The 12,977-nt window shown below is 47.2% G+C and overlaps 1 protein-coding gene across 4 annotated transcripts in view; it reads right to left on the bottom strand.

The window, feature by feature from the left end:
* Window positions 1-12,977, bottom strand: part of epb41l3a (erythrocyte membrane protein band 4.1-like 3a) — a 52,407-nt gene that overhangs the window by 32,277 nt on the left and 7,153 nt on the right. For all 4 annotated transcript variants that reach the window (XM_062520807.1, XM_062520809.1, XM_062520810.1 and 1 more), the window contains exons 2-3: window positions 6,616-6,779; window positions 5,575-5,781 (exon numbers count right to left, since the gene is read on the bottom strand). In XM_062520807.1, coding sequence (XP_062376791.1) covers window positions 5,575-5,781; window positions 6,616-6,768 — 360 coding nt within the window. In that variant the 5' untranslated portion in view covers window positions 6,769-6,779. The remainder of the gene's footprint in view (window positions 1-5,574; window positions 5,782-6,615; window positions 6,780-12,977) is intronic.

Raw genomic sequence — 12,977 nt, 5'->3', positions numbered from 1 at the left:
GCAGCAACAACCGCAATGGTATGCCAATAGCTGGGTCCCCATCCAACTTTCTAGGGCACATTTTGACCATTCCAATAGGAAATCCTGAGTTACTCTAATATCCGTACAACGTTTGATCCTACACCCACTCGAGACAAACTCTTCCCTTGATTAGGAGCGTGTCCGTTTTTAATTTGCGTAACACACTGCACGGAAACAGCTCACTGACTCACATTTTCACAGTCAAATTGCCATGAATGCACTTAAATGATGTGAGTGAGTCGGACGGAAAAACCTTTTTAATGGGAACAGCTCATCAGCAGCAGACAAGAGTGGGGGTCTCTGGCTCCACAGCCCCAGAGAGGGAGGGAGTGTGTATGTGTGTGTGTGTGTGTGGAGGGAGGGAGAGTTATGGGGCGTCACCAGGCTGGAGGAAGCTACCACCGCCACAGAGGAGGCCTTGGCTCTCTCCCCTGGGACACACTACTCACTGCAGGCTGACACACATCAGGCGGCATTGGGGGGGAGGAGGGGTGTGTGTGTGTGTGTGTGTGTGTGTGTGTGTGTGTGTGTGTGAGTGTGTGAGAGAGAGAGAAAGAGAGAGTGTGTGTGTGCGTGTGTGTGTGTTTCTGTGTCTGTGTGATAGGTTGACAGATATTGGGTGGCTTGAGAGAATAAGTGTGTGTGTGTGTGTGTGTGTGTGTGTGTGTGTGTGTGTGTGTGTGTGTGTGTGTGTGTGTGTGTGCGTGTGCGTGTGCGTGTGCGTGTACGTGTACGTGTGTGTGTGTGTGTGTGTGGATATAGAGTGGGTGGATGATGGGGTGGGGTTCCACTCATCTATCATCATTGTAACCCAATGAGACCCACTCAGTACCTGCTCTCCCTCTCTCTCTATACAGCACCATTTCCATGAACTATATTTTCATCCATATCAGACAGCACACTGCATATTAACTCAACATCTAAAATGCTGCCCACACACCCTGCATATTTCCACTTGTATGTATTTTACTGCATTATTATTATATATAGTGATGAACAATATCAACATTCAATTTTCATACACAGTATATTGCAATATAACAGTGACCAAATGGTATATATTAGATATACGTAAGATATTTTCTACTCTCATTTGTAGTTTGAGTCGATGTCTTACCACTTTACTCATCCCCTTGTCACTTTCAACCAACTACAGTAGCCTATATCATAGGGTATTCTCAAAAGCCAGAGTCGATGGCGATAGAGGGTATTTAGGTACAAAATAATCTGAAAATTATCGGAGCATACGTAGGTCTCAACACCACATTGTGCAACCGGAAGTCCCACCATGGGATATTTCCACTTGTGTGTATTTTACTGCATTATCATTATACAAAGTGGTGAACACATTTCATACACCGTATATTGCAATATAACAGTGACCAAATTGTATATAACAGAAATACATAAGATATTTTTTGTTGCGGGTATATGAAAAGCCGGTGACCCAGTCAAGAACTCACAACGGGCCGTCAGCACAGTAGCAGGGTTGTCTGAGGTTCAACAGCAATGGGACGATAATTCACCCACCCGCCAGTGGTAATGTGCGCCAGTGGGACCATTTAAATCTTCTGTAATACTCTGCAACGCACAGAGGCCTCTCTACGGCCGACCCTTGTGAAGTAAAGCCTGAACGTGTCACCGCCATGATACTCTACGTTTGCTCTGCTCTGCTCTGCTCTCTCGTTCGTACAGTGCTATGTGCACTGTAAGCCAAACCATTAAAAAAAAATGGCAAAAATGTGTGTATCGCTTTTTTTGCTATTTGGCTGTCCAAGAACAGCACTGCTGGTGTCGTGAGCCTACATAGGAGAGGGAGGAATGTGTTGAAGGCGAGTACGAGAGGTGAAGTGCTAAAAAGGTATGACTTTCAGGCCACATTCCTGTCTGCCGGAGGGGGAAAAAATCAACATCCTGAACAGTAGGAAGCTCTGCTCCACTTTGTTTGTGTAGTTTAGAGCCTCATCTTTTCCTCTGACGAAGTTAATACTCTTGCCCGTAACTCGGCCTGGAGCTGCAGCGAGTTCTCAGAGCAGGGGATAAAAATGCCATCTTACGATTACCGTGGCACGCACCCAGGGTAATAACGTATCACAATATAACACTGCCTTGGGCTAGCGGTAAAAAAACAGCCTGAGCCACCTAACCTAATTAAAAGGCTAATTTTAACGGTCTCCATTAGACATTTTGCATCGCCTCCGAAACCCTGCAACGACAATGGCATCTGAAGACACCTCAGAGCTTTTACGCCTCCGGAATGAAACATCACACAATCTTCAAAAACAGCCAATGCTGCGCAACACTCTGGAAACAGAAGATGGCTGCCGAGGAGAAGAGAAATCTCGCTGCTGTCCCTCCAAACCCCTCCGTCCTTCGTCCACACATCTCCGCTCAGGCAAAACGGGAGGCAGATAATGGACATTTCTAATGCAGCAGCAGATTAGCCCAAACAAAAGCAATCGCATCTCATCTCCGAACACACAGTCATTACCAAACATCTAATGGGGCCTCTCAGCAGGACCCCCATGACTCCGACCGTAACCGTAACGATTCCCAGCTGGGCTGTGGTGGCCATTATGGCGGTTTGTGTGTGTTGTTGGCGGTGTGGCGCGGGCTGGCTAATTGGGATCCGGATGCCGACCTTTGGGGTCAGCACGGTGGCGATGAGCGGGACCGCGTGTCTACTGCAACTCAGACGCCGTGTGATAGACGTGTCATGAGCCACGGACGCATAGGGGGCACACACACACACACACACACACAGGCACACACACAAACTAGCATACACACACAGTAATTTCCACTCACACATACAATCACTATCCACACAACCACACACAATCACACATGTGAAATTGTATCTGCAAATACACTCACACACACTGACACTCAAACACACACATACTGTACACACACACACATACAAAACACACACATATTCCATCATTACTATCACTGGAACCTGTGCCAACATCTCTACAATGCCCGATAGCTAGGACAGGCAGCTCAATAATCACTGCGGCACACTAAAGATAGGAACACACACACACACACACACACATTCACACTCTCAATTCTCACCCACTGCAACCTCGACAACTCCAGCATGCTCATTCTGGCATGGATATTGACAGGCGCATTCACACACACAGACACACACACACACACACACACACACACAAACACACACACACAAGCACACATACACATACACAAACACACACACACGCACACACACACACACACACACACACACACACACACACACACAAACACACACACACACACACACACACACACACACACACACACACACACACACACACACACACACACACACACACACACACACACACACAGTCATCCAAAGGTCAATGCCAGTCAGTCAGACCCTCTTTCATATTTTTGCAGACATACCAGAGATGCCTGTCCAGTCAAACACACACACACACCCACACACACCCACCCAAACACACACACACACACACACACACACACACACACACACACACACACACACACACACACACACACACACACACACACACCTGTCCACGCCACGTCCCTGGACCCCCTCCCACCACCACACAGCGTTATCATCTCCATTAGATGTAAACACTAATCTGGCCAAATCCAGGGCTAGCCGCCCTAGCAGCACTAAGTAGATTGGTTTCCAGTTCTTGGCTGATGTGATTTTGAACTCGGCATTGTCCTGCTCAGACAGCCCCCGGACAGTAAACATGGGACGACCGGCTGGCTGGGTGGATTTATACGCCATGATGGATGGATTCGGAGTCTAAGACAAAGTGACAGGCTAGGCGGGAGGGCTTCGGGTCCCTTTCCAGGGACGTCTGTGTTGATTTTTTGGGGGGGGATGAAAGAATAAAAAAAATAAAAAGAGACGATGATTGGATGTCCCAACAATCGTGGATTAAACAGGAAAATAAAGATATTTTTTCATCTCCGAGAGGAAGAACATTCCTACTGCTTACACTCTGATTGCAGCTGAGCAGCAGACAGTGGGATACAAAAAGCTCACAGAGATGGCAACACACACAGGACAAACAGAGTTTCCTAGAGAGATGAAATGTGCCCAGAGTGAGTCGTCTAAGCTTTGCTTGACAAAGAGATTTGATGACAAACAACATTAGCACATGAGACCACTCGCATAAGTTCACAAAGCGGGCGGAAATCTTCCTCAAAAACAAAAGCCATTTCCAAACATCACACAGCAAACACGACTAAAAACAGACACCCTGGCAATAGTCAGCAATGCTATAATTAACAGTCAGACAATATCACAAAGGCTGAATCATCTCAGCCACCACTACAGCGTTATTTATGCCTTTCTGAGACTAGCACAATTGCAGCAACGGAGCTAAGTGGTCAATGCTACTCCGAAAGACAGAGTGGCATGATCTATTCTCAGTGCTGAAATCATTTCAGAACAATGCGACCTGGATTTGAACCATGGCAGCGGCATCAGGCTTGTGTTGCTGACAAACACATCAACAGTATCACAGCTCAAGAAGAGCCTGTGAAGAGCCTCCCCATCGAGCGTGATAACAGAGCACCCATGGAGAACCAGCAGCAGGGTAGACTCCACAGACGGAGCAAATGTGCTTTTCGTATTGTTCAACTCGATTACAGGGAATTTTCGATTCTGTTTGAAGTGTTTCTCGTCGTGTGATCCTCTCATTCACTGAGTGGTTGACCAACAAAATAGAATAGTTGGATATAACAGAAGAAAGAGAGAGCGAGAGAGAGAGAAAGAGATAAAGAGAGAGTGAGAGAGAGAGAGAGAGAGAGAGAAAGAGAGACAGAGACAAAAGTGTGGGATAATGGCATCCCATCAGAGACCCAGACTGACAAGCCCACTCAGTCTGAGTCGAGGCGTCTCTGCACACATCATAACAGCTCTCTCCCCCATCACTCCCCACCGCCATTAGCGGCCCATCAGTATGCTGTATGAGCATCGCTGTTTATTTATCTCTGCACATTTCTCCTGCTCTGTGGGCCACAGCTCCTTCATCTGTCGCCATTCTAATAAATGACGCCCAGCCGAACAGGGAGAAAATGGGATGTTACCAAACGCCACTGCCCTTGTGGAATCAAATACAAGATCACAATCATCAGCTTGTCATTTCCTCAGAAGTATACTGGAACATGGAATGGAGCAAAAATGTATGTTATTTGCTTCCAAGTTAGCCTATATGTAATTCCGACTGAAATCACATGCTGTCACCCTCCTCTCCCTATCTGGCTCCCTCGCTCTCTCCTTCTCCCCTTCCCTCCTCTTCTCTCGCTTCTCGGGCCTTTTGATCATTCCTTCCTTATCCTCCCTTCCTCCTCTCCTCCCCTCCACTCCCCATCCCCCTCTCTCACCTGTGTACATGCTGTCACGCTATCTGCCTCTCCTCCCCCACTTCTCCCTTTTCTGGTTCACTCACTCTCTCCTCTTATCTCCCTCCGTTAGCCCTGCGGTCGTTCCTCCTCTTCCTCCCTCCCGTCCTCTTCCTCCCTCTCCTCCCCTCCCCCGCCCCTCTCTCTCACCTCCACCACACAGGTGTAGTCGGAGCCGTCCAGGAGGGTGACCTTGCACTGCATGTTCTTGGGCCTCTTGGCCGCCTTCCCCGGGGACCTTGAGAGCTTGCTGGTGGACGATCGGTGAGAGGCGAGGTCGTCCTCGCCCGGCTGGTAATCGCCCTTCCCCAGTGGGATACCACCGCCGCCTCCTCCGCCAACCTCCCTCTCTCCGTTCTGTCTCCAGGAGGGGAAGAAGAGAGAGAGGGAGGGAGGGAGAGGGAGGGAGAGAGAGAGAGAGGGAGGGAAAGAGAGAGAGAGAGAGAGGGAGGGAGGGAGAGAGAGGTAGAGAGGGGGAAAAGAGAGAGAGGGAGGGAGGAAGAGAGAGGTATAGAGGGAGGAAATGAGAGAGGGAGGGAGGGAGGGAGGAAGAGAGGGAGGAAGAGAGGGAGAGGGGAGAAATGGGGGTTAGTGGTAGAAATGGTTCAGTGGCTCTGGCTCTTAGAGCTCCCCAGAGGGAGCCGGATTGTGCTGAACATATATTTTTGCACAGGTTGTCGTGGGCTCCATGCGTTGGCAAAGTGGAGCACAAATTGAATGGAGGGATCGATCCTCTACAAATGACATTCTGTGTTCATACGAATCATCTAAAAACAGCATCTTCTGAAGCAGTGGAGAAGCTCCTTAGTAATAATTGTGAAAGCCTAGTTTTCCGAGAGCAATTGAACTTTGAAAGCCCCACATTTGAGGAAATGAGATACACAGAACCAGTGTGTTCAAGATGTTGTTGCCACTCTCGACGCAGTGATAGTTTTATCATGGTAATAACACATTTTTCCAAGAGATTCCAGAGCCCTTGGTGGGAGACTGCAGAAAGTGAATGCATGTTGAATCAGTCAGTGAGTGAATGAATGAACATAAATTGAATTGAGCGAGTGAATGATAGTAGGAAATGGATGAATAAATGAATTCAGAGAGTGACAGATAAAAACAGATAACGGTCTAAATGAGTGAGTGAGTGAGTGAGTGAGTGAATGAGTGGATGAGTGGATGAAAGAGTGAGTGCATTACCTGCTCTTTCCTGAGGGGGGTGCTGTGGGCGGCGGCTGGGGGAAACTCTTCGGGGTCACACGGTTGGCTGTCCTGGGGGGGTGGGGCTGTCTGGGCGGGCGCCGCACCGTCCTCCGGCTTAGACTCCAACTCCGAACCTGGCTCTGTCGTCATGGTGATTCAGACTACAACACAAGAAGCAAAACAACAAAAATACTGGTGACACAGATGCTTTTTTAAACCTTAATTCTGCTTCTGATTTCCCCAGACTGTTTCTTGCCAACTATCATAGTAATGACAGGCTGCCATCTTTAAAACAACGCCTGCATCTACCTGGCCCTGAGTGCAAGGGAATCTTTCAGTACCAATAGTCAATACCAGCCTGAGGCCAGAACATGTATTTTTACGACACAGACTGAAATGGTTGTTTGACACAATTCACTTTACAGTTCACATAGAATATTGATGACATTGAATGTTTTTCCTACGCATTATCGCAATAAACATCTCAGGGTTATGCGGTAATAAATCACAGTGACACCCTCGGTCTTTGGTCAACAGAGGGGCCCAATGAAAGGCAGCTTCCCATCATTTCAGAGGGTGACCGAACACCGAAATTGAATTTATGATCAATTATGAATATACATGCATTTGTGCAATCAGGAGATGAACTGCCATTTGTCACCTGTCATACACGTTCTCCAGGCCAGAAAAACACCAGCTAATGGAATCAACCTTGATCAAAATTTAAATCTATCAGCTGAGCTCCATACCTGTTTGTTTTGATTCTCTCCGATAGAGGACTTTCACCATGCAGGTGAAGATCATTACACCTCTTACAAGATAATTTACTGAACTAATGAGTCCCCTTAACACATATTTGTTGCTCTGATTATATAAGGCCTCCTGGTAATTGATATTTGTTTTCAAATTGTACTGGCCTTCATTAATGTCGGGCAATTAATGTAAATTACACAAAACGATTTGTAATCCAAATCAGGGCCTAAATAAGAGTACCCCCCCCCCCCCCACACACACTATTTTAAAACAAACAAAGAATAAAAAATAAATTGAATACTTCAGATACCATTAAAGTGATTGACACTGGCATATTCCATCTTTGCTTTTTTGATTGTTTGTTTGTTTCATATCCACAGCAATTGCTTTCCAAATGCTTTCCATAGCCCTCTGATTAAGCATGACAAGGTATTAGGGATGCCAAATGAACAGCAATCTCAAACAGTAACACGAGAAGGCACCGCATAGTGGCCCAATACCCAACCTTTGGCCCGAATGTCTGAGATGGCCTGGATTTCGGGGGGGGGGGGGGGGGGGGGGGGTGTAGAGAGAGAGCATGCACCACGAGTTGCGTGAGGATTGGGGTGAGGGCCGGTCAGTCAAAAACAGGGCTATTTTCAGAGTTGTGTTTACGCTGCTGTCTTGGTTTCGGGGTTGCGGTGGTAGTGGGAGAGAGAGAGAGAGAGAGCGAGCGAGAGAGAGAGAGTGTGTGTGTGTGTTGGATGTGTTTGTGTGTGGTGGGTGGCTAGCTTTCTTGTGCAAATGCCGAGGGGCTTCCAGTATTACACCCCTCACACACACACACACACACACACACACACACACACACATTCACACACACACACACACACACACACCAGAGGCAGCCAAGGAATGGAGTGGGGAGTACGATTGCCTCGCCACACCACACCCTGTGGGTCCCTTTTTGCAGGGGTTTTTGTTTCGATGGAACCCTGCCAATCCACTGCACTATTTTTTTCACACACACACACACACACACACACACACACACACACACACACACACACACACACACACACACACACACACACACACACACACACACACACACACAAGCACGCACACACATCACCTCGGGACTTGGCTTGTTTGTTTTTTTATACATGGCTCTTGTGTGCTTCTTCTTAGCTACTGAAAAATGCCCTCTGATGCGTCTGATGGGCTGGACACTCAGATGCACCCCCTCCCCGTCCCACACACACACACACACACACACACACACACACACACACACACACGCAAACACACACACACACACACACACACACACACACACACACACACACATCTTCACATGGCATTTGTGTTATGCAAGAAAGTAACCACAGAGAATATTTCCAACAAGTATGACATAAACCCAGACAACACTGGGTGAAAAACATGACTTAAATGGGCACAAATGGATGCGCGGCTTTGACCATACTGCCCCTGAGGGACACACAACAACACACTACACTCAACTGGAGGAAGAGAAACTATTCCAATTTAACAGACTTTTCCTCCAGACTATAGTGATCAGGGAAGCCCACAGCAGCAGTTATCTTCCTTTAATCTTATGTGATGTAGGTCAGGCTGCTGTGTTGTTGTATGTAGACTTGAAACAACAGGCCACTACAGCCACTACAGTCAGTCCTCTGCCAGTCAGATAGCAGTGTGGGGGTGGGGATGAGGGGTGGCGGTCAATTTATGTGTCCTGGTTACCACGGAAACCATATTGTAGGTGGGTAATAAAGCTGACAACGCCCATCCATCTACAATTAGACTACAGCATTTATGAGCTGGGGGAAAGACAAACATGAAAGACATTGTACCTGACTTAAAGGGACACTTCACCGATTAGCATTAAGCTTTGTATCTTTAGAAAACCAGTCATGTTTTTGAATGGTCGTGCATCATTCCCTCAGTTTGCCTTAAGATGGGAGAAATACGGATTTCAAAGAAACCCATGAATAGGACTTCCTGCTTTCAATTATGTAAAATTATGATTTTTACATCATTGAAAGCGGGAAGTCCAACATTGAAATCCGTATTTCTCCCATCTCGTATTTCTCCCATCTCAAGGCAAACTGAGGGAATGATGCACGACCTTTCAAAAACATGACTGGTTTTCTAAAGATACAAAGCTTAATGCTAATCAGTGAAGTGTCCCTTTAAGGACAGCCAGACAAGAGGACATTCTGATTAGAATCACTTACGAGACAAGGGATTTGTACATAAAACATAGAGTGAGCTAGACCCATGGGAGACTTCATATTCAGCTGCAGATTTAACATCATCTACCAAAATATCCAAAACCATACCATGCAAGTAGTCCAGACAAATGATCTTGTTTATATCTCTATGTCACCATCTTTTTGGATAATTTCGCTATAAACAGATACAAAATGAACACTGTTGCAGGGTGAATAACCTCCAAACTTCCTGTGTCACTAAAAGTGATATTAACTATGTAATGCCCAGAATTGTCAATTTTCTAGTTTGCTTATTTCTGCGTCCCCATCCTCTATTCTACAAAGTAAACAGAGGAAACATCATTAGCTTGTTCATCAGTCATTATGTCAACTCATTTACACAGAATGAAAAAAAGACATTTCATTTTAATTAGTCTTTCAACTCAACTACATCTTCAGAAATGATCCAAACAAACAAAGTGCCATCCCTAATGAATACTAATGGTACAGAACAGACCAAATCTCAGGTGTGACTATGAAAGAGAGACAATGACTTCTGGGAAATGTAGTGTATTTATTTTATGTCCACATGATGGGCAAAGCCAAGGATGAAGACAATAGGCAGAGGATGGACATGGTAGTGTCGCCTACAGCATACTAGTACTTGAGTAAATACAGACCAATAAGACAGGGGAAACTAAACCAGTACCAGTACGCCACCACAGTTTGTAAACCCATATATCGTGTCACCTACATCATTACGTTTGTTAGACCACATAAACCACTAAAAATTAGACTTACAGCACCGTGTCCTCATAAAACATTAGCCTTCCTGAACCCGACCTGTTAGTTATCACGAGATCACAGGATATGAGCTGTGGTGTGGGACTCCGAGAGCGTTTGAGCATGTCCTGAGGCTAACTGCAAATGGTTACACTATAATTACTGGATTATTCAAAATGTCAGCGCTACCAAGACCATAATCAACCAATTTATTGTGTTGTGCTTGCTACAAGTTTGCCTGATTCGTCTTACACTGTTGGACTGCCGAGAATTTTCCTTAGTGGAGGCGAGCAGAGCTGAGAGAGACTGGCGGTCAGTGACTAGCCAACCAAATGGATGAGGGCGACACTGTAAACTCAACATTAAAACTCTCTGATCTGCAAAGTTGTTTTTTTTCTCTCTCTCTTCCTCCGTGAGGAATCCCACGCTCGTCCCTTTCAGGCTTTAGGCTCTTCCTAATCCCATCCATGCGTGCAGACCAGGAAAAGGCTCAGAACTGACACCATCAAAGCAGAAACACACACAAACACACACACGCACACGCACACGCACACACACACACACACACACACACACACACAAAACACACACGCCCATTATGAGCTTGGCTAAACACTGCCTTCGAGGATGAAACGAATGAGGTGATTACAGGCGACAGCCACATGCATGATGACGATTGGCTCTCACCACCATATGAGATCCCCGGCATACAGATTACATGAGACTGGGAACATACTGTATGTGTCAAGCTTTGACTGCCCCCGAGTCCCGACTCACACAGCTGGGTGGGTCATTGGCTTTTTTTCATCAAGCCTGGCTGTGAGGGTGAAATCCAGTGGTCGCTGCCTTGAGAGGCAATTTTACTGATGGTTTATCCCAATGGGAGTGCCGTCACTGTCGAAAGCTTCTTTTCAGAAGTGACAGAAGAACATTTGAGCAACACTGACAGGTGCTTACAGAGCATAGTGATGCAGTGGTTGTGTTGCTAAAATCAACTGTCAACCGAATAAAAGAGCCACAAAACTCCCTCATAGAACGAAATCTGATCAACATCAATTTGGCATTCTTCGTTTAGCGATTCAGCGCTTTTTGTGTGTGCCAAACGACGGCCACTTAACGGGCAATGTGACAGCTCAGCGAAAAGACGAATCAAAGCGGGCGTCCACCTGAAGCATCCTAATGTCCTGTCCGACAAAGTCCTGCTGGCTTTTGCCAGAGTGCGTTTGATGCCTGCTGGGTGACTCCACCGACGGAAGCGGCTCCTCACAGATGCGCATTGTGTCTGTACTGAAGGGGCTGCCTGTACGCCAGATATGGACATCAGATGAGACGATTCTTCTTTGGGGGGGGGGGGGGGGGGGGGGGTGTTCTTCCTGACAGTCGGCAAGAGTCGGTCCTTTGACCGTAAGAGCAACAGAAGCCTTTTGGGATGCGGTGTCATCCAATACTACTAATCCCTATTCAAAACCTCCACCATGACCCAGGTCAGAACGACCGCGCTAGAGTGTGAGACTGAGGGGGCGAGGAAATGGACAGAGACAGAGAGAGAGAAAGAGAGAGAGAGAGAGAGAGGGAGAGAACAGAGAAAATGGAGGATAAGATGAGGGGAATCCAAGCGACAGGGGAAAGATTAAAGCTTCAGAGTACTGTAGACAATCTCTCTATTGCGTTTTTTTCCCCCCCTCTTGTTTTTTTCTCTCCTTCTCGACACCACATCAAACCCAGCAAACAGGAAGGCAACAGCTGTGCTTCCCCTTCCCCTTATTAGCATACCCCCCTCTCTCTCAATTCTGCAGGAGCGCTAGCCAGCTAAAAATAGCCCTGCGACGTGCCGCTCGTCCCGGGTCCCGGCGGGGCAGCAGCGCAGAGTCTTCTCTCTCTCGCCCCCCCTACTCCCCCCCCCCCCCCGCGCCAAGCCGTGCCAATGCAGGGGTGCTGACATGCCGAAGGTAATTCAGACGCAGAGGAGGAGAACGAGAGAGCGAGAGCGAGAGAGAGAGAGAGAGAGAGAGAGAGAAAGAGAGAGAGAAAGGAGAAGAGCGTAATCAGGCTCCTTGATCACACCGTGCACTCAATCAAGGCAGCACCTCAGTGTGTGGGCACACATGGGCGGGGCCATTAATATGGAGATGTGCAGGCTCTCACTTATAAATCAATGGGGACCAGATTAAAGGTAAAGCGCTCCTCCATCCATCCATTCATCCATATCCAATCCAATGGGGGAGGGGAGCCAAAACACAAACAACACAGAGAAGGACAGACAGACGGGTAGAGAGGGGAACGACAGAAATAGACAGACAGACAGGCAGACAGATTTGTTTTTCTCGTCCACAGTTGCTTCATTCGCAAGGCCGTGCATCTTCTTGAGGCCTCAGTCATTTCCTGATCGCCGGAGAAGTCCGCACGGATTTGCTGCATCGCCTGCTGGCATTCTCACAGCACGCTGGCACAAGAACAATTGCGTCATGACTGCATCAAAAGTTTAACAATGAGACGAGACTAGTCTGGAGTTTATAGCAAAGTGCTGCCTTTTCCTCATCATTTACTTTAACACTGCCTCAGCACTGCTGTCTCTGCACTCTCTGGCAATACCTGCACCATTGGAAAAAG

This window comes from Sardina pilchardus, chromosome 19 (genome assembly GCF_963854185.1).
Source record: "Sardina pilchardus chromosome 19, fSarPil1.1, whole genome shotgun sequence".
Lineage (NCBI taxonomy): Eukaryota > Metazoa > Chordata > Actinopteri > Clupeiformes > Clupeidae > Sardina > Sardina pilchardus.
This window is presented reverse-complemented; position numbering and strand designations above follow the sequence as displayed.